Source organism: Dipteris shenzhenensis, chromosome 20 (assembly GCF_047967505.1).
Source record: "Dipteris shenzhenensis isolate YYH24624 ecotype China chromosome 20, Dip_SZ_1.0, whole genome shotgun sequence".
Lineage (NCBI taxonomy): Eukaryota > Viridiplantae > Streptophyta > Polypodiopsida > Gleicheniales > Dipteridaceae > Dipteris > Dipteris shenzhenensis.
In genome coordinates this window covers 13380383-13403101 of record NC_141615.1, presented here as the reverse complement: position 1 = coordinate 13403101, position 22719 = coordinate 13380383, and the positions used below count along the sequence as shown (strand labels likewise).

The following is a 22719-nucleotide window of genomic DNA, read 5'->3' as shown; positions in this document are numbered from 1 at the left end:
GGCATACTCGTTCCTGCGGTGAAAGGAGCACTAACCGGATGCATACCAATGAGTTGGCCCAAATGAGACCTCAGACGGCTCAGCCCAAAAGAGACAGTTCAGTCCGCATAGATGGTAAAAATTGTGAGCCAAAAGATGGCCTGAACACATCCTGCAAGAAGGTGCTCTGCGGCACAAAAAATGCATCATCTAAGTCCAAATAATCCCCATGCTGGGGTACATGCAACGGTCCAAAAGACTGATGCTCATAGGCACGGTGGGCATCTGCCATAAAACCCCTGCGTGGAGCAAAAAAAACACCCTGACTGTTTGAGTGGTCCCCTTGTTGGGGTGCGGGCTGCTTGCCCTTGTCTTGCATAGCCTGGCCAATGTGCTGCTCGAGCTGCTGTTCCATCTGGGCAAGAATCCTGAATAGCCATGGCTGTGGACAACTGCTGTTGGTTGAACTCCTGTCCCATCTGGCTGAAAGCATCCTGGAGCATAGAAGCAAGGGTATCCAAAAACTGTGTTTGCGCTACCTGCGCTTCTCAAGATGTTGGAGATAGAGGCTGAGTTGTAGGGATCTCTGTACCACCAGATGCAATTGCTCATGCTGAGCAGCCTCATCACTATCATGCAATGTATCCCGAGGGCCACGCTTGGGTTGTTAGAAACATGGTGTGAGGGGGAGAGAGAGAGAGGTTAGGGTGCGAGAAAATGATGCTCAAATGAAGACATGACAAAAGGCTTTCATTCATTCATCAAGTATGACAAGACAAGTGAAGTACAAGCCTTATGTAGGCTACTCACTCACACACTAGCACCTAGTGCATATGGGAAAAGTCCCATGATGACACGTGGCACTCACACAAGACTCACACACATGAACTAGTACTAGATCACCTAGTACTACACACTAACACATCACATCACCACACTCTTTGGCTATGATATCTCCAACACCCCCCTTCAGAGCAAAGAGTGTGAGACCCAACACGCAAAGAGTAGACCGATCTCCCCTCCACGGCAATACTGCAAAGAGCAAGTTTAACTATCCAACACCTCCCGTGTGATAGTGGCTTCTCAGTCAGCTTGCGACCAGCAAGGGAACATGGTATTAGAGCCACCTTCCATAGTTGCCACGTCACCCTAGCCCTAACCCTAATTCTGCTTCAGCCCTTCTTCTTGCAGCCTGCAGCCGCGTCAGCGCTGCTCCATTTCCGCCTCTATTCACCTCCTCCTTGCACCCGTTTGCATCAGCTGAGAGTCTTCACAGCCTGCCGCCACCATTTGGATCTCTTGGAGCTGTCCTTGAGTGCTCTACCTCCCTTGGCGGCCTCCTAGCTTGCTGGTCGGCACACTGTTCAAGGCATGCCTACACGTGTGGACCTTTGAAGACGTTTTGGAGCTTTTTCATCACCAATTTTAGGGTTTGCACGATACTGCAGTAGAAACCGACCACCTGTGCACATTGGTTCAGAATTTCGAGGCTTTTTGGACCTACTTGCGGCTGCTGTTTGCATCTCCGAGCTGTTTTGGTGCTCCTGCTGCACAACCGCCTTCAACAGAGTCATTTCTGAGCTGTTTTGAAGCTTCCAGCACTTCTATGTTAGCTGTTTTTCGCTGTGGTGACCTGCTGTAGCATTTCGGTGTGCTTTGGACAGCCGCCTTATACATTTCGAGGCCTGGCTTTGTATTTGGAGCACCTACAGCCACCTATATCTGCCCACTTGCACACGTGGAGTCTACTATTGCATTTTGGGAATCCTAGACCAGCCGCCATACTTGCTGGTTCCTCATCTGGTGCTGCAAATTTCTTACCTCAGTTTGCCCACATGGAGCTTCATCCTCATGGTGAAGACCAATCAGCTTGGGATGACAAGAATGAGAAGGCACTGACGCTTATTGGTTTGAGGCCGGCTAACAAACTACTTCATCATCTTGACCTCACTACTTCAGCCAAGGAGACACTGGACAAGCTCGAGAATAGATACGCCACATCTACTGGACCTAAGGAACAAGATCTATATGATATATTACATGATCTATCGCTCTCTAAGGTGGTAGATGATGATCAGTGATCTTATGTGTGTTTGTGTTGTCACATAATGGTTCTCAACCTTGAGTTGTCCCTCTAAATTGAATGTATTTGGAGTCAATAAGAGGTACTCTGCCCTGGGTTGTCCCCCAAAAATGAATGTATTGTCTTTTACTTAGGTTGATGGTATTGACCACCCAGTTCAGAGTAAGGGGGGATGACGAGTGATGGTCTGCCCTTGCCGGTCGCAAGCTGACTGAGAAGTCACTATCACAGGGGAGGTGTTGGATAGTTGAACTTGCTCTTTGCAGTATTGCGGTGGAGGGCGGATCGGTCTACTCTTTGTGTGTTGGGTCTCACACTCTTTGCTATGCATAATATCTCCAACATGGGTGCCATGGCGTCTGTGCGTGAGAGAGAAGCCTGCATTAATGAGTACCTGATAGAGTGTGTAGAACCTCTTAAAAAGGGTCGATGCTGAAGCTCGAGAGGACAATCGATGAAGAGGCTACAAAATGGAGTCGAAATGGCTCCAAAAGGGGCTACGAAAGACCCCTAAAAGAGGCTGAAATTTTGACTTTTTATCCTCTTTTTTTTTTTTTTTGGGTTCCTAAATCAACTAAGACACTTGGGACTCCTAGCCTAAAGACTGCTAAGACAGTTAGGACCACTAGGACCCCTTTGGTTAGTATAAGTTAACCCCAATGAAAACCTAACTCAACCTTGGTTACCTTAACCACTAAGGAGGACGGACGACGGCGGCGTGACAGACACGAGGCGAAATTTTGGCGCATGCAATGGCGGCGCCATGGCGAGGCGTGGACTTGAAGCAGGTTTGACGGAAAATAGGATTGGCCCACGACGATGATTTCCTCTTGGTGACGGCGACTGGCAGGGCCAGGCGTTGGTGGACGACTTGGGACCCAAGCAGGTCGGGGCTGGTCACAGGTGGGGTCTGGTCGGACCCAACCAGGTCGGGGCTGGTCACAGGTGGGGTCTGGTCGTCATTTAGGCTTAGGAGTGTGGACTTAGGCAGAGGTGTGGTGTCACACGGAAGCATTTGCTTGTAAAAGGGCAGGCAGTGGGGTTACCGATGTACTGACCCTCACTTCGCAGAGCCATCACCTCAGCGGCTTGATGATTGGGATGCCTCACTGCGCCCTTTTTTGCATTGTGGCAAACTATAAATATGGATCTTTAGGCAGTTTTACTCGTGGTAGCTTAGTCGGAGGAAACAAGGCTGGACGGTGCTAATTGCTGTCCAATGCTTCTAGGCTGAAGTACCCGATGGCTCTGTTTCTGCAATTTGAAATGAAAATGAAGGGGAAGCAAAGGCCAGGGTCGGAGTTCTGTTACCAATGCAATGAAAGGGGGCAGGGACAGATTTGGTGAAGGGCCAGAGATGGCAGAAAAGGGGAAGAGGATAAGGGAAGAGGAAGCAGGAGAGAGGGAGACAGGAGGGAAAGGAGTAGAGGGAGAGGAAGAGAGATAAAAGGGGGTGAGGGGAAAGAGAGATAGAGAGAGATTGGGAGAGAGAGTGTAGAGAGCATGTAGGAGGAAGGAGGTGTGAGTAGATATGATTAGATGTCACATCAAAAGTGTATAAATAGGGGTGGATGGGGACTTCTATAGTCTCTCCGCATTTCCCATCTAAGAGGCCTCTAAAGGTCCTCTAAATTGCCCCTTTTCCCCCTTCATTACAGGTATCGTCGAAGAACCCCCTCTTGGCGCGAACTGCCTCGGCACGATCATTGGAAACCTGAAAACTGTTGCTTCTAGGTCACAAGTGCTAGGTACACTCCTTTGGTCTAGTAATGGTACACTGTGTCATCTGGTACAACAATCCAACTACTGGTACAGGTACATGACTCCAACAGAATGTATTGCAAGGTCTGCTTCCCTGCACGGGCACCTGTATCACAGAGCTAGATAGCCCTCTCTCAAGGCCAAACTGGAACATGGTTGCCAGACAACATGCATATACTTCAGTGCTCCAATGCCAATGGGCATATTAACAGCTCACAAGGATCAATTAGCTATGTCTGGATTTCCGCACTGGCAATATATTGACCCATCCTTATCTCTAGTAGCTTATCAGACAATAGCTGCAGCATAACACTAGGAGACCCCCTCTGGATCTGCTAGGTCATAACGTCCAAACAAAATACACAGTGGTAACACACTGCCATGTGAGTCAGCGGGAACAAATCCTCGTGGGGCTAGAGGTTCTGCTTGAAAGCAAGCAATCCTTCAGCTGGATCCGAAAAGCTTGTTGGTGGTAGCCAATTGGTTACTGGGCCTCTCAACGTTCCTTTGGGGACACTGCTGCCAATAATGACCGTTCTGGTCACATCAGTTACACGTACGGGATGCCTTGAGTTCCTGAGCTATTAACTGCTTTCTGCCTTTTTGCTGAGCTGCCAAAGCCTCAGGCTAACTCTCATAGGTACTATCAACAAAGCGCTCCTCCTGGTCAAGCACCATTGGGACCAATTCCTCCCTGGTCAAATTATTCCCTGGTCAAATTATTCATCCTACCACTGGTGATCAAGGACTAATAGAGAAAGGCACAAGAGAACTGCAAGTGATATCTGGAGAAAACCCTTCTACAAGTGGGGGAAAACCTCTGTACAAACAGGCTGCTTGAGAGCTCCACTGGACAGCTCAACAACCTCACCAACTAGAAACACAAAGGGGTGGATGGACTGCTCCACAACCCTGCCCTGGAACTGCTCTACAGGGCTAGCAATGCTGCTCCAGGACTGCTCAACTGAGCTGGCTATGCTGCTCCAGCAGATGATGGAAAACAATGAGAATGGGGGGCCTATATATAGGTAGCCCTTCCTGCCTAGTCGGCTGGTCTAGAAGGGGATGACCCCCTGCTGTAGGGCTGACCCAGCACTAGGGCTGCCCGCAGCCCTATAAAGGGGGCTCACCCCCCCCAGCCTATGGGGGGACTGCAAACAGCCAAGGTGGCCAACCTGCAGGTCAGCCCACCCCCTGCTCCACAGCCCTCATATAGGGCCCATCAGAAAGGCTGACCCGTGGCAGCACATCAGGGCAGACCTGCCCACACAGCTCCGCACCCCTCTTGGGAACCTCCATGGCCAACATGGCACTGCGTGGACCAGCAAGAGGCACTGGAAAGCCACACAGTCCTACTCTCATGGGGGATGGGCACACCAACAATATAGGCCCCCACTCATCTACGCTAGCCTCACTCACTGGACGGGTACACCCACAAGCAAGGCCCTCTCTCTCGGTGACAGCAGGAGATTTTGACCTCTAACATCTTCAAGTAAACCCACTGGCCCTCTGAGGCAACTTGAGGTGACCGCTTCTAAATTCTAATTAGCATAAAACTACGCTCTATCTTGAGCACTTTTTATGCTTTTCCTTGCAAACTACAACATATATTGTTCCTATTGCAACCAACGAGCAACATACCAACCTCTCTGAAGCAAAGAGTTTCTGAGGCTTTGAGTCTGGGGTAAGAGCTTCCTCTACCATCTTGCCCGAAAGGGTTTGCTTTGCATCTTTGGGTCTATGATGCCAAGTGCTCCCTCTGCCTGGGACAGGATCATTGTCTACCAATCGACCCTGGCTCTAGTGTTTCTCATGCCATCCGATCTTGCCCATAAGAAATGGCACACCAAGCGCCTGAGCCACCCCATGCATCCCTTGTGAGAAACACTAGCATAAGGCTATGTACCAGGCCCTGGTCAAGAGTACCAGGTTGGCTATGGGACCCCGCTTTGCAAGGGGAAGTTTAGCCGGGCTTCGATATAAAAGGTTGTGTGCACACTTTCTATCAACAAGGCAATCTGCTGCTCCGCTTAAATGTCAATGCCTACTTGGGAGCCTAAATATCTCATTGTTTGCCCCCATGGGTTCCACCAAAAGCCAAGTGCGGCCCCCCAAAACCAAGATCCTGAACCTCCTTAATCACTGTAAGGAAGCTGATTGATTTCTTCCAGTTGATCCTAGCCCTTGATGCCAAACAGTACAACTCTAGGACTCCTGAACTCCCTCTAGACTCGTTGCTGTGCCCTTCACAAAAAGTATTGTGCCATCTGCAAACTTCGAGTGCAGTAGCTCCTCTTGGCGGATACTTGGTGAGGCCCTTCACTTGGGAGTACATAAAATACCCAGGGCCTTTACCACAAAAGGAAAGAGGAAAGGTGCAAGAGGGAAGCCATGTCGTACTGAGCAGGATAGGGAGAAGGCCTCTGCTGTGTGACCCCCAATAAGCATTAGTTGGCAGTCCTAGTATGCAAGGCAGAGAAGCCCCGAATGCACTTGTCCAAGAAACCTATCCGCTGCATGGTGCCATCTAGAAAAGGCCACTCCACCCTGTCATAAGCCTTCTCGAAATCCTCCCAAAAGATGAAGATGTTGTCCAAGATTTTGCATTCCTAAGCAATACTTGTCTGAGTGTCATGAATGATGTCAAGAATATGGGACTCTTGCTGCAGAACTACTTTATTCTAACAAAATGTCTACTCCATGAAACAATGGCTCCTTTAAGTAGTTCTGCATCTCTACACGTGGATTCGAGACCATCTCTCTTACGTCTTTGAAGTAGCATGCGAAAGTGACAACGTAGAGGTGGCTATTGGGAACTGTTGGGATGCAAAGTCTTTGTATAAGAGAAGCATCAATGAAGTTATGAGTACTTCCATCATAAAAAATATCAGCCTCAAATGAGGGTAGAGAGGGCTTGGCATGGGCTGACTGATCCGACAAAGGAAAGAAGGCTCACAAATGACTTTTAAGAGTGCAGAACGCTGGCATTGTGCAGCAGCTTAGAGATGGCTTGTCCTCCAAGGCAGATCATGATCTGATGGGCTGCTGGATTGCAGATTGTTTGGCAGTGTGCGGCAGCATAGAGAGTGCTTGATCTTCACAGAAGTTCACAATTTGCAGCAGCTTAAGCAGAGCATGGAGAGGAAGCAGAGGGAGCAGCAAGGTTGCAGCAGGAATGTGGCTAGATTTCAACGTAGGATTTGTGAGATTCTTTTATAGGAGAGGAGGGGGGGTTGAGGTAGAGATAGGGCCCCAAACACATGTCCTCCTTTGTAAGGTTCTTTCAACACCCCATGGGTGTTGGGGGCGTTACCTTTTAGGTTCAAAGACCCTTTGGAAGAAAATGTTTGCCTTTTCGAGCCCTTCATCATGGTACCTCATCTTCAAAAACCTTCGACTTGATTTCATTACTCTATCTACTTAAAATAGAAATAGAGTAAATTAAACGTAGAACTGAGCTCTGATGCATCACCCAAGTCATGAGTAGCCTTAATGCCTCTTTATATGTCTCAAGGGGAAGACCTGTCAGTGCATAAAAGTTGACTGGTTCATTTAATGGCCATTGGCTAAAATAAGCAAGTCGGCCGAGTGGTTCCCGTCAAGTATTTGGAACTTAGTGCTCCTTAAGAGCTTCCCTGTAATGTCCTTTTTTTATTGAAACTGACTTTCTGATGAAGTATTTACCATTGGCTAAAAATAGCAAGTGACTATTCCAGGGCCAATTTGACTTCTTCTTTCAAGGATGGACCTGTTCACCTTCATTGGGCATTCTGGAGTTGTTTGCCCAAAGTATCCTATGAATCATACCTTCATTACTGTGGTGGAGTAAACTGCCAAGTGTATCGAATTTTAACTCTTAAAAATATGTGTAGGGGACCTAGGGATGTAGAGCTATCAAAATGGGTTAGGTTTAGGTAGTTTACATGCTCCTATAAAAGAATGACCTAACGTTAATACACCATGTGCATTGGGGAGTCTTGGCAAGACGCAGTCCAAAAGCACTCACAGTGCATGCTTTTTTTGGCATTTCTTTGAGGCTCCTTTCGTCATGTTCCATATCCAGGGATGGGAATCTAGATGAAGATCTTGAAGGAGGAGAGCATGAGAGCGTGGTTAGAGATGAAGGAATGGGGGAGAAGAGGAGGTAGAGCGATGGTGGCGAAGCTTGTGAAGAGATTGTGGAGAGGCAGAGCAAGAGGAGAAATAGTGAGATGGAGAGCAAGTGAGCACGGGACCCCATAGCTAGCAATGCCACCAAAAGGATGCACTCAAAGTGCATCCTTTTGGTGGCATTGCTTTAGTGCATTTGGACTAGTAGCCATGGGATTTGCAAGATTTTTCTTCCACGTTGCTCCTTACTTTGCTAACTATATCTGGTAACACTCAAGTGTATCCATCTTTTAACTATCGGCTGTTGTGAACTTAGTCTCTATAGGCTAGCTCGTGTATGTGTTGGAAAAGCGTGTCTACTTATGTGGACATCCTTTCGTTCTTTCTGAAATGTATACTAGGGTGTGTTTACTATTCCTTACAATCGAGAGCAAGTGCAAAACTAGCAAATAAAACCTGGAAAGTACTTAAAGAGGGAAGTGTTAAAGGAAGCAATAATAGTCAAGAAGGTAAAAGAGGTGGGAGCGCCAATAGTGGTTGACTTTTGACTTGAGCAATATTCATGAAGAACAAGCTGGAGGAGAGTGGTGCCGCCCTCAGACTGTAGCAAAAAATGGAAGACATGCTGCAATTCTCACTGCAAGAGATGTCTTTGCGCAGTTGATGGTGGCCAAGGCGTTGCCTTTATGTCTGTTCAATTGGCTCCATGGAATGTGTAGGGTCTTTGAGCCAATTAAAATTTTTGTTCCATTGTAGTCGGGAGATCGCCCCCCTCTCCCTCCCCTCCCATGCGCGAGAATTATAGTTGGAAGGATTTGGATTTTTTTTTGGTGCTTTCTAATTTGATTTTTGACAGCCTCTAAAAAGAGCATTTTTTGTGCCTTTAGGGATCCTTACATATCATAAGAGTGACGTGTAGGTCTGATGTGGAAGTCTTAAGAATGACGAAGGTTTACTAGATGCCATGATGATTCTTACTACAACATTTTGTGCTGAATGTCTGATTTGTACAGGTGTGGAAATTCTTGACCACATTTGCCGATGTTCTTGGATTATGGCCTTTTACAGTGGATGAATTGGTTCAAGCTTTTTATGATTATGTAAGTGTTTAATCAATCATTGGTTGATGATGGTGTATTCAAACTGCCTCATTTATAAGTTTTATTGAGCTTTTGGGGAATTGGTCTAGAAATAAGGCAAACCATTATATCAATGTTTGGTTTGCAAATGGGTGAATAGTATTTTGAATCACTGGGGAATGATAAAGTTTACATTGTTGCATCGGAAAAGGTGTTGGCACTTTTAATCAACCTGCTTCTTTTCAAATAGGTGCAAGAGAAAAGCTTTTTGGCTCTCAAATGTTCACAATGGTACTTGATTCAGCTTTTTGATTGATGCTTGGGAGATTCTTGGATACTTGATAGTGTTCAATTCATCATGTGTTTGCCAGGCGTCTGCCAAATCACATATTCCACAAACGTTTTCTTCATAACTATGTTTAACTACACTGGCGCTTGCATTCTCAACTATTGTGACCAGAGATTTTATCAATCTGTTGTTGCATATATCTGTCTTCTTGCCTTTCTTCATCCTATGTGTCTAGTATCATGATGTAATCTGTGTCCTCATTACCTTCATAATTGTCTTCTTCTTCTAACTCATCATTTGTGATTGACCATTACTGTAACACAAATTAGGCACATGGTGTCCAACACTTGCAGCAGAAGGCTTGCATATCATAACTTCTATGATGTTGCTTTGTGGCCTTGGCAATTACCAGTGCACAAGGAATATAACTGAGTACAAGGATATTCAGTAGGGCTAGGTAGCATTTAATCGATAGACGCCCTTGGGTTTAATCATAAAACTGAACGAGTGTTGACTGAAGGCTGCTTGCTGTGCTGGAGCTGATCGTGGAATGAGGACCAAAGTTTTCTTTTAGTGCAATGCTACTGATTGATGGACTGGAAGAGGGGTAGACTGACAGACTGAAGTCTTTCTCTGGCTTACTTTTATGAGGGCATTCTGCCCTATGCTGCTGGTTAGAGCAGATCTGACCAGGCCGCTGCGATGTTGCCCCGTCTGTGTAGCAGGTTTCCTATGCTGTTGGGTTGCCGTGTTGCAGCCATCTTCTACTCCTTGTTGTTGCAGATGCCCGCTTGTTGCTTTCCGTTTGGCTGGCTTTTCCAGCTCCTGTCCGGACTCTACCTGAAACCTGCTCGTAAAGCGCCATGACAGCCCAAATGCTCTCTTGGCCATAACCCAACTCTTGCAACCATCTAATGATGCGGGCTCTCGGTACGGTATCAAAGGCCTTGCAGATATCTACAAAGCAACAATAGATTTTCTGCTTCCGTGCCCTGGCCTCCTTGATGACACACCTAAGTGTGAGTATGTGGTCCATGGTCTTGTGATCATGTCGAAATCCGGCCTGCCTCTCTGCTTTGAGCCCCTGCATCTCTGCAAATCAACTGACCTTGGAGTCAAGCACTGATGTGTAGATCTTGGACATGACATGTCCAATCATGATGGTCCTGTAGTTCTCTGGGTTCATGGGATCCCCTGCCTTTGTGAATGGGTGAGATGGTATGAAGGGTCCATGTGCGAGGCAAGCCAAGGCAAAGAGCTTCGCTAGGATCGGGGCTAGGATATTAATCCCTTATGCAATGAATTCAGTGCACAATCCCTCATGATCTTTCGCGTGGCCATTATGAAGCTTCATCACAACATCCTTAACACCTCCTTTCGTGAAGAGTGTAGGAAGTGGGGCGAGATGTGTGCAAGAGGTCAGGGGCAAGTTGGTGTGGAATGTCGTATAACGTGCGTGCATAGGCGTACAACACCCGAGTGTCTATGAGGGGTGAAGGATTACCGTTCTAGGAATATCCACTAGAAGTCCTTAGAGTTGTTACTACACATGTGTAGGTGATCTTCTCCCGGTCGTATTGATGCCCTCTAGGCCTTGGTATGTGCCATGTAGCTTTAGTTATTGGCACTTAGGTCACCTAGTACTTTTAGTGTCTTATGACACACCTAGTACTAGTAGTACCACTAGGACACTAGGTCCTAGGGTTTTGTTTTATAGTACTTTGTACTTTCATTTTCTACTAGTTGATGTGATGGCTTCCACTTCTTGCTCCACTCTTGTGCATCCTTTTGCTTCCGTAGGCCTATAGTGGTATCAGAGCACTTCCTTCTCGGACCTGCTCGCTACTCCTAGCTTCCTGCTTCCAGCTCCAGCTCGTGCACTTCAGCTCCATCGTCAAGCTCAGCTACCGGACGTCCTGCACAGCTCTGACGCGACCCCGCGACCTGTTGTCCGTATGATTCCGTACAGTCCATATAGTCGTACGGATTTTCGTATGGCGCGTCAGCTACCAAAAAGTTTTTTTTCCTGTTCGTACGGTTCCGTACGGCCGTCCGTACAGCATGCCAAAATTTGTTTGTACAATTGTAAGGATTTATGTACTGTCCGTACAGTTCAGTTTCGAACATTTTCGATTTCCGTGCATTTTCGTTTTTTATCGTCCGTACAGTTTCGTACCGGCCATACCATTCCGTACCGTCCGGAGCAGACATTGCAGCATTTCTGCAATTTTTGGGTGACATTTGGGGCTTTTGCATTCGGGTTACGATTTTGCAAGTAGATTGCAGAGTTGCTAACAATTTGGGGCTTTCCTAAATTTGCCCCATTTTTGGCTTAGTTTTGCTCTACAAATTGGGGCTTTTGGGTCTATTGTAGGCAGATTTGTTAGAATTATAGATATAATTCAGCAGTGACCAATGTAATATAATAAGCTAGTTAGGGGCACTTTTCCCTCTTTAAGAGGTTTTTCCCCTTAACCGGAGTTAGTTCACTAACTATGGTTAGTGACTACTAAGGTTTTGTCACACACTCTTCCATTGCAACTCAGCTTTCAGCTTCCAAGCTTCCAGCTCTCACTCTCTCTTGCTCTCTCTCTCACGCACCATCTCCTCACATTTGGTATCAGAGCGGGTTCAAGAGCTCCGTGCTCCCTGCTCCCTTCAGCTCCTGCTCTTTGCCTCCAGCTCCAACCTCCCCGTTAAGCTCCAGCTGCAACTCACCTTCGCTCCTACACTTCATCCGTACAGTCCGTACGACTGTACGGAATCCTACCGTACTGCTCACCTACCGTACAGTTCTGCGTACTGCTTACCTACTCGCCGTACTGCTCACCGATCTGCGCCAAAGAGCACCGTACAGTTCTGCGCCAAACAGCACCGTACAGATCTGTGCCATACAACGCCGTGCAGATCTGCTCGCCGTACTCGACGTCCGTACTCTCTACAGCGCCGTGCAGATTTGCTCGCTGTACCTTGTCGTCCGTACGCCGTTCGTACTCCGCACAACGTACGAATTCCGTACCTGACAGTTCCGTATTGTCAGCACACTGTCCGTACACTTCTGCTGTAGGCATTCTGTGCAGAGTTTTACTTCTGCAGGTACTCGAGCAGTTAGTTTTTTGGGCAGGCTTTGTTTGCAGATAGCCATTGTTTGGCTGTATTTTTGGAAATACACTTGGAGCTTTGACAGACACATTACAGATTTGGGGCTTTTGCAGACAGATCTGCAGATCTAGTCTAAAATTTGGGGCTTTTGTTCAAAAATTGCAGATTTGGGGCTTTTAGTAAATTTGCCCCTTTCTGGTTGCAATTTCAAGCCACAAATTGGGGCTTTTGTGTTGGGAGAGCAATTTTTGGAGTATTCAGTTCATACTGCCTTTCTTGGAGTGTTTGAAGTACTTTTGGCAGATTCTGGAGAGTTTTTGATGCTTGGACAGATTTCTGACAGTGCAAGTACAGAAATCTAAGTTGCATTTACAGCCCGTGCCTGGCTGTGTTTTTTGGGAGTTGTGCATTTCATTCCCAGTAAGGGAATTCATCTTTGTATCTGCTTCAATCTTTTTCTCAGATATGGCCCATCAAAATCAGAATGAGTTCCAGTTCGGTGGTCTTTCACAGGAAGACAAGTTGGATGGTACCAACTACTCCCTCTGGAGTTTCATGGTACGCAATATTCTGAATTCTCGCAATTTATGGGATTATGTCAATGGGGATGAGATCCGACCAGCAGATATTGCACCTGCTACCCCTCCCCAGCAAGGAGGTGGAAGAGGTCGTGCACAGGGTGCAGCTGCAGGACAAGTTGTTGGTGCAGCTACAGTCACTACTCCAGAGCAGAAGAGATGGGATTCACGGCATGCCTTAGCTTTGTCATGCATCTCTCTTTCAGTGAAAAGATTTATCATTCCGCATATCCGGTCGTGTAAGACCTCCAGGGCAGGGTGGGATATTTTGGAAAGCATGTATGCAGCTCGGAATGATGCAAGGGTATCTTTCTTGAAAAGAGAGTTGAGTAATACACATATGGAAGAGGGTGACTCCATGTCAGTCCACCTCACAAAGCTACAGGATCTCAGAGAGCAATTGTTAAACATAGATGAAATTATTCGTGATTCAGAGATGATTACAACCACTCTGAATTCTCTTCCTGAGTCTTATCTCAGCTTTCATACCTCGCTGAACTCATCATTGAGGGGGGGTGCAAATCCTCTCACTTTTCATGAGTTGATAGGACTTCTGCTTCAGGAAGAGCAGACTTGGAAAAATTTGGCCTCACGTGCAGGTGAACAAGCCATGCTCTCAAAATTTAAATAAAAAACAAAGGGACAGGCAAAGACATCAGTAAATCAGCCTTCCAGTGGGTCAGGACAGCCTTCACAAAAGGCTAAAAATGATGCAAATAAGCCCAAGAAGAATGGTTTTTGTCACTACTGCAAAAAGCCAGGTCATCACATAGCAGAATGCAGGAAAAGGCTTGCAAAAGAAAAGAAAAACAGCTCAGGTATGGCTGTTTCAGATTCAGCTCCTCATGCATCTGACAGTGGGGATGCTGCAGCCAACTTCGTTGGACAGGATTATGCCTTTTTATCTTGCATTTCAGATTCTAGGTTGGCTGTTCCTTATGCTCGGGATAGTACAGCCACTTGCAGTGATGATACATATGCATTTTTGACTTGCAGTTATGACTCTTCTACAGATGCATCCGCTTTCAGTGTTAATGAAACACTGAACACTTGGCATTTTGACAGCGGTGCATCCAAGCACATCACTTCTAGGAAGTGTCTTTTTACTTCCTTGCATCCACCTCCCATTGGTAAGAAAGTCACTTGTGCCAACAACTCATCATATTCAGTACGTGGCACAGGAGAGGTTGAGCTCACTGCCATTGATGGCTCAATTTTCAGACTTTCAGATGTCTTATATGTGTCTGGCATAACCAAAAATCTCCTTTCAGTGTCCACTCTTAACAGAGGGGGATTTCAGGTCATCTTTGAGGATGACAAATGTGCTGTCCGAGACAAGGAAGCTGACTATGCCTCAAGGTTATCTGGTACTCTGCTGCGTGGGCTTTTTCAGCTTGATATTTTTGAGAAAAGAGCAGCCCATGCTCTTGCAGTTTCTACCCCTACAGCTGCCATGCAAAATGCAGAATTATGGCATGCCAGATATGGCCACATGCATTACAACAGCTTGATGACAATTCAGAAGTTTTCCATGGTTGATGCATTGCCACCTCTTGAGATACCTCCTCCACATGCGTGTGAAGGGTGCATTTTAGGCAAGATGCATAGATTCCCCTTCAAGAAGGATGGTTCAGTTAAAGCTGTCCGCAAATTACAGCTTATACACAGTGATGTCTGTGGTCCCATGAGGACTCCATCGTTGGGTGGTCATCTCTACTTCGTTACATTTATTGATGATTACTCCAATTTTACTTGGGTTTATGGGCTGAAACAGAAATCTGAAGTTTTCACGGTGTTTAAACACTTTTCAGCCATGGTTGAAAATGAGACCGGACTCAAGATTCAAACATTACGCACAGATAGAGGTGGGGAATACTTGTCTACAGAATTTGATGCTTTTTTGAAAGGCAAGGGTATTGTGCATCAGCTCACAGTCAGGCTGACCCCTCAGCAAAATGGCAAAGCTGAGAGGAAAAATAGAACCCTCATGGAGATGGACAGATGTATGCTGAAAAGCAAACACATGCCTCACAAATTCTGGCTAGAGGGTTTGATGTGTGCCAATTACATTCTGAATTGGGCTCCCACTAAGGCTTTAAAAACAAAAACTCCTTATGAGGTCTGGAATGACAAGAAGCCTTCAGTGGATCACTTCCGAGTCTTTGGATGCCTTGCTTATGCTCATGTGCCAGTTGAATTTAGGCACAAGTTGTCAGATAAAGCCATCAAATGCATATTTGTTGGTTACAGTGCAGAAAGCAAGGGGTACCGTCTCTACAATCCTGCTACAGGCAAGATCATAGTAAGTAGAGATGTGATATTTTCTGAAAATTCAGCTCACACTCAGGCTGAATTTCAAATGCCTTCGTCTTCAGAGAATGTCTTTGAGGGGTTGCTACCCATTGCCTTGGGTTCCCTTGCTGATTTTTCTGATGCAAATCAGAATTTACAGCAACCTCCAGATGCTTCAGTTCCGCCACAGGATGTCTTGCCCCCTCCACAAGCAGTGGAACAGGTGGTGCAGCAAGAAATTGCAGACATACATGCAGCAAAAACAGTCCCAAACTGGTTGTTACAGACTCTCAGGGAGAGTAAAATTGATGTTTCGTTATCTGGCAGGACTCGCAGTGCAGCAAGGCACATGGAAGGTGCTAATTCAGTGGAATCAGCATATGGAGGTACTCTCCTTGATGAGGAGGAGCTTGCCACATTCGAAGAGGCAAAGGATAATGTGCATTCGATGAATGCCATGCACGATGAGTTGCAGTCCATTGCAAAAAATCAGACTTGGGATGTTGTGGACTTGCCACAGGGTAAACATGCCATTGGCACACGATGGGTTTTCAAGGTCAAACGGAAGCCAGATGGCTCCATTGACAGATATAAGGCAAGGCTGGTTGCTAAAGGCTATGCTCAGAAAAAGGGCATAGATTATGAGGAGACATTCGCTCCTACATCCCGGATGACCACCATCCGATCAGTTATTGCAATGGCTGCACGTTTTGAGTGGAATGTTCATCAGTTGGACATAAAAACAGCCTTCTTAAATGGGGACTTGCTAGAAGAGGTGTATGTCAAACCACCTCCAGGCTTTGAAATTACAGCAAATGCACTTCAAGTATGCAGGCTCAACAAAGCTTTATATGGGCTGAAACAGGTCCCTCGTGCATGGTATGCCAAGATCCATGCCTTTTTGACCAGCAAGGGGCTGCACAATAGTCCTACTGAGAGCACCCTCTACATCAAGATGGATGGGGGGAAATTTTAGTCATCCTTCTTTATGTCGATGACTTACTGCTCAGAGGGTCCAATGAAGACAAAATTGCAGATTTCAAAGCTGATTTGCAGACCAACTTTGACATGTCAGATTTGGGGCTGCTTCACTTTTATTTGGGGATCGAGTTCTCTCATGAGAGACGTGGCACTGTTATGTCTCAGTCCAAGTATGTTCAGAAACTCTTGGACAGATTTAACATGCATGAGTGTAAGCCCATAGCCACTCCCATGGAGCCGGGGCTGAAACTCACAATGCATGATGCAGGAGAATCAGTTGATGCCACACTTTACAGTCAGGCTGTTGGATGCCTCATATATCTCTGCAACACTAGACCTGATATTCAGTTTGCAGTATCTCAAGTGAGCAGGTACATGCACAGCCCAAAAACTATGCATTGGCAGGCAGTTAAGCGCATCTTCCGTTATTTGCAGGGGACAAAGTCTTTGGGCTTACTATTTCCCAAGGGGAGTGACTTGCAGATGCATGCCTACAGTGATTCAGATTGGGCTGGTGATTATGACACTAGGCAGTCCACTAGTGGCAATTGTTTCTTTTTGGGTAAATCTTGCATTTCCTGGCTGAGCAAGAAACAATCTACAGTGGCTACCTCATCATGTGAAGCTGAGTACAGGGCAGCTTTCACAGCAACAGTTGAATGTGTCTGGCTGCGACGTCTATTTGCTGATCTTCATCTGTCTTTGGAGGGTCCTTCTCCAATTCTCACTGATAGTCAGAGTGCCATCGCAGTGGCAAAGAATCCAGTGTTTCATGCTCGCACGAAGCACATTGAGGTTCACTATCACTACATCAGAGAGAAGTTGCATGCAGGAGAGATCAGTATGATCTTTGTGTCCACACATGACAACGTTGCAGATATTTTCACCAAAGCACTACCACGTGAAAAGTTTGAGGCATTTCGCAGTGCCCTGAAGTTATATCCGTTTGGTGATTGATCAGCCTTGTACATGACATCGGCACTGCAGGGGGGTGTTAGAATTATAGATATAATTCAGCAGTGACCAATGTAATATAATAAGCTAGTTAGGGGCACTTTCCCCTATTTAAGAGCTTTTTCCCCCTAACCGCAGTTAGTTCACTAACTATGGTTAGTGACTACTAAGGTTTTGTCACTAGGAAAAAACCTTATCTTTCTCTCATTGAGCGGTACACTCACACACTCTTCAATTGCAACTCAGCTTTCAGCTTCCAAGCTTCCAGCTCTCACTCTCTCTTGCTCTCTCTCTCACTCACCATCTCCTCACAAGATTGCACAATACTTTCGGATTTGCAATGAATTTGGCAAGAAATTGCAGGCCATTTGATCACATTTGCAAATTTCAGCTTATTTTGGGTTTTTTTCAGATTCGGACAGCAAGTCCTATTTTTTGCAGTTGCAAGCCTTGAGGCTATCTTTTGGGTCACTTTGTCAGTGGTTTTTGACTTGTCGCATTTGCAATGGCTGGCAACAATCATGGTTTATTGCGCATTCTTTGTGAAGATGATAAGTTGGATGGCACCAACTATCCGATGTGGTCTTATCTCATGAAACATATTCTTGTTGCAAGGCATTTTTGGAACATTGTTTCTGGGGTTGATCTGAGGCCAGCCAATGCTACAGTGGCTGCCCCTACTGCTGGTCCCTCTGCAGAGGGTACTCCTTCTGATGCTTTATCCTCTAGCACCCTTGTTGCTGCTCCTCCAACTCAGGAACAAACAAGATGGGATGCAAGAGATGCAAATGCACATTCCTGTATTGCTTTATCATGCAAGAGAATCATTATTCCACACATCCGGTCATGCAGGGCATCAAAGGATGCTTGGGACAAATTGGCTTCTCTTTATCAGATTCGCAATGAGGCACGTTGATGAGACTGGCAGAGCTACAATGAAATGCCTTTTTACAAACTCATCGAGAGGAAACACAATCCCAAGATGAACTCAAAACACCATGAACTGGAAAAATACTGAGAAATACCATATACTGACAGCCACCAATAACTGTAGAGAATACAACAATGAAATGTATAGATCACATCCTCCAAGCAACCATGAACTCGTAGATAGAACCCCCTATAGGATCAGGTAGAACCCTGCTTGCGAAAGACCGATTGGATGCCAGGATACTTGGATGAAACCCGAACTCTTCCTCTGCTTACAACCAACTACCAGTTAGCTTTTGCAACTTCGTGACAAGAGCCTTACTCTTCATGAAAAACTGTGCTGTTTCACGAAGCATGCCTTCCTTGACCTAAGGCAAAACCCAAGAGCAACCTCTACGCTTAAATCCCACAGCTCTGAAACAAAATAGCGTCTCCCTTCTCTATCAAATTGGATGTTCCGGATATCACTCGAGTAAGGAAGAGTTATGATCAGCCTCTTGTACCACCAAGAATAGCTCTCAATATCAACTGAAACAAAAGCAGGCTGCTGCGATCATCCATGAGATTCTTGACGCTAATTCTTCTGTCTCTCTATGACTCGTGAGCAGAGCACCTTGACCTTCTTCTATACTGTCGAATTCACTTAGGAACTATAGATTGTGCAAGAAGAAGGCTCCCTGTGAACTGAGACGTGGAAAATACTGCCTTGAACTATGATCGACCTTCTATCACAGAAAGGATTGTTTCCTCATGAGCTGATGACAAGGAAAAGCTCCTCCATAATCGTTGAAACCAGCCCAAAGCCTGTGAATCACAATAGGTGGCTGCCCTCAATGTTGGCGCAACTCCTGCTCCAATTCTTCATGATCTACACTATAAAGGTCTTGCAAAACGTCTGCAAATCCACAACGTCAACTAGGACAAGCAAGAAGCTCTCAACCTCAAACCGGCTGCCACTGCCTCTTGCACTACAGATGGCTCTGTAAGGAGAATCTTTCACGATCTGCTGCATCAAGCTCCATCAAATGACCAAAGACCTCTCAGCAACTGGCAAACAGCCACCTCCCGCAAGAATAATGGTGCAGCACCTCCTCTCCAGCGACCTCTGAATCTGAATAAGACTACCTCTATTGGAACAACCAGAAGGCCTCGAATCCTCAGAACTTCTCTTATCACGATCAATAATAGCGCTGTCAACTTCCACTTTGTAGAAATCTGCGAACGTACAAAAAGCTCCCACCATCCAGGTAACAAGCTGCGAACTGAGTTCAAACACCCGTGAGCACTTGATAATGTTACTCACGATCATTCAATAGGAACCACCAAATGTGATCTCGAATTAACTAATCGCTAGAACCAAACCAAACTAAACTGAGCCAAAGCTCTTCTACAATGAGCATAAGCTCATGAAAGCACCCACACAATGGATGGCACCCTGAACAAGAACTGAAAATGAGCCCAAAGCTCCTCTTCACCTTGAGACGAGCAAGAAGATGATTGTGAATCAATCCCACCACCCTTCTTAATGATGCGCAAACTAGCAGTTTCTTTTCATGCTACCTAACTCATGTCCCCTCCTTTTCCGTGCAAATCTTTGTCCATTGATTGGCTCCCTTTATCTCCACCGTTGAGAGCCATCCCTTTAATTTCCTTTCCTTGTGGCCCACTCTTTCGGTCTGTGGTCGTGCAAAGCGCTCCTTACCTGTAGTCTTTTAGGAAAGCACTAGTCCTTCTTCAGTGCCTTAGTGACCACTTCCTCCATCATCCATTCCATACGCCAATGCAAGATCCAAGGCCCTCATCCAAGCTCCGATGGCTATCCAATCGTCTCATTGGCGACAAGGTCTTCATCATCATTTCTTGTAATTAGGGTTCTCTATACAAGTGCGTAATTATTTGCAAAAGATATATTCAATACAAAAATCCTCTCAAAAAATAGAGGGGGCTAATGTCATGGTATTCTTTAGTTACTATCTTCTACCCTATCCATGCTAGCTACATGTGCGCCTATTAGTGCTACTGCCTCCTACACATGAGTGCTCTTATCCAATGATTTACATAGCATTTTTTATCCTATACAAAAAGATACCAGTCGCACAAAAAAAGCCCATCAACGTGTTGCATATTTAAGAAGGCAATTGCAGGAAGTCAGCATGAATGAAGGTGACCCTATGGGATGCATACTTGACAAAGGTCAAGGACCTCATGGAACAACTTGCCAATATTGATGAGGTGGTGCCAAATTCTCAGCTTGTCAGTACCACATTGAATGGGCTGTCAGATACATATCAAGGGTTCGCTACAACCCTTCGACTAGTGGCCATGGGTAATCCAGACCACTACTCCTTTGATCAGTTAGTCACTTTGCTTTTGTAGGAAGAGCAAAGTCGTCAGAATGCAGGAAGCGCATTGCTTCGGAGAAAAAGAAAGCAGGATTGACAGTCAATGCCTCACATGCAATTGAATCCAATGAGCCAGCAGATGCCTCACATGCACATGCTCTCGAGGATGATTGGGCATGGGCTGTCCATTGCTCCTTTGATCCTTCCAAAGTTGATGCAGTCTTTACAGCTAATGATGCTCAGTCTGGTATTTTGATAGTGGTGCTTCCAAACATGTCACTTCTTGCAGACAGTTGATTCATTCCTTAGCTAATGCACCTCGAGGGGAACTGTCACATGTGCTAATAATGCTTCCTATGCTGTAAAAGGAATTGGAGATGTGCAGCTCACATCCATTTCAAGCCATCTCGTCACTTTGACAAATGTTCTTTTTGTTCCTGGAATTGAAGTCAACTTGATTTTAATTTCAACAATTGCCACTTCTGGTTTCAGAGTGATATTTGATGGATACAGATGCTTAGTATATGATCTTCGTGATGACAATGCCATAGTTCTCAGTGGCACTTTGCAAAAGGGGCTTTATCACCTTGATCATCACTTAGCTGCACTTTCTATTGAAGCATTTGCTATTTCAGATTCACAGCTTGCTGAAACTCATCTTTGGCATGAGAGAATGGGCCATCTCAATTATAGAGCTCTTGCCAAGTTACATTGATAGGGCATGACAAATGATGTACCTCAAACTCTCACAGTTTCCAAACATGTGTATGAGGGTTGTCTTTTGGGTACGATGCATTTTTGTCTTCACGGGGCATTGTTCACTCATGCACTACTTCTTACACTCCTCAGCATAATCCTGTTCCTGAAAGGAAGAATAGGTCCACTATGGAGATGGCCAGATGCATGCTTAAGGCCAAGTCCTTGTCCAGTAAATTTTGGCTTGATGCAGTGATGTGTGCCAACTATGTGCTGAATAGATCACCTACAAGGGCATTGAGGATTGTTATCCCTTTTGATGCATCTAAAGGTAGGAAGCCTTCACTTTCACACATGAGAGTTTTTGGGTCTGTTGCATATGTTCATGTACCATCTCAGCTGAGAGATAAGCTTGATGATAAGGCAATCAAATGCATATTTATTGGTTACAGCCAGGAGAGCAGAGGGTATCAGTTATACCTGGGAAGATTATTGTCAGTAGAGATGTAATCTTTGCTGAACATTTTGCTTCTCCTCTTGTGGACTGCAAAGCTTAGACAGAAGTTGACATGTTTGATGCCTTTGACTCTTGGTTACATCTGCTTCCCTGAGAGGGGACTTTGACCAGCAACATGAGCCTTCTATAGGCCCTCCAACAAGCAATGATCAGCCAGCACCCCATGTTGATTTGCAGGTTCCTCTTCTAGCACAAAATGATCCCACTATTCATGATGCAGTGATTGAAGAAAGAGCTGTCAATAGAGAGCAACGGCAAGTTCCCAGATGGCTTCTTGACACATTGAGGGATGGCAAACAAGATCAACCTCTTGCTGCCTGGACAAGATCAGGGAATAGACAGATTGGTCACGTTCTTGAGTTTGCACTCCTTGCTACAGCTTGCAATGAAGAGCCTTTGTGCCATAAAGATGCTTTTGATAGCAAAGAGTGGATGGATGCAATGAGAGCTGAGCTACAATCTATTGCCAAAAATGACACATGGGAATTAGTAGATCTCCCTGCCAGCAAGCATGCCATCGGTACTCGGTGGGTCTACAAATTAAAAAGGAAATCTGATGGTAGCATAGCACATCCAGGATTACTACTATTAGATGTGTCATTGCCATTGCAGCCCATCACCATTGGCAAGTGCACCAGCTTGACATCAAGACTGCTTTTCTTCATGGGGATCTGCAAGAAGAAGTTTATGTAACACAACCTCCTAGCTTTGAGGTTGTTAATTCTGAAAACAAGGTATGCCGGCTTAGAAAAGCCCTGTATGGTTTGAAGCAGGCACGCAGGGCATGGTATGCCAAAATTCATGCACACTTACTATCCCTTGGTTTTAAGAATAGCCCCACAGAGCCCACTCTTTATGTCCGTGGGAGTGGATCTGATTGTTTAGTGCTGATTTTATATGATTTAGCCTTGTTCTATGGTGATCAGGGTTCACTTACCATGCATGCTTACACGGATAGTGACTGGGCAGGTTGGTTCGACACCATGGTTCGACACCAGAGTGTCACATACCGGCAATTGTTTTTTG

The 22719-nt window shown here is 45.7% G+C and overlaps 1 protein-coding gene across 3 annotated transcripts in view; it reads left to right on the top strand.

The window, feature by feature from the left end:
* Positions 1–22719, top strand: part of LOC147889300 (homeobox-DDT domain protein RLT2-like) — a 123597-nt gene that overhangs the window by 60325 nt on the left and 40553 nt on the right. For all 3 annotated transcript variants that reach the window (XM_087391358.1, XM_087391356.1, XM_087391357.1), the window contains exon 10: positions 8947–9033. In XM_087391358.1, the coding sequence (XP_087247484.1) occupies positions 8947–9033 (87 nt within the window). The remainder of the gene's footprint in view (positions 1–8946; positions 9034–22719) is intronic.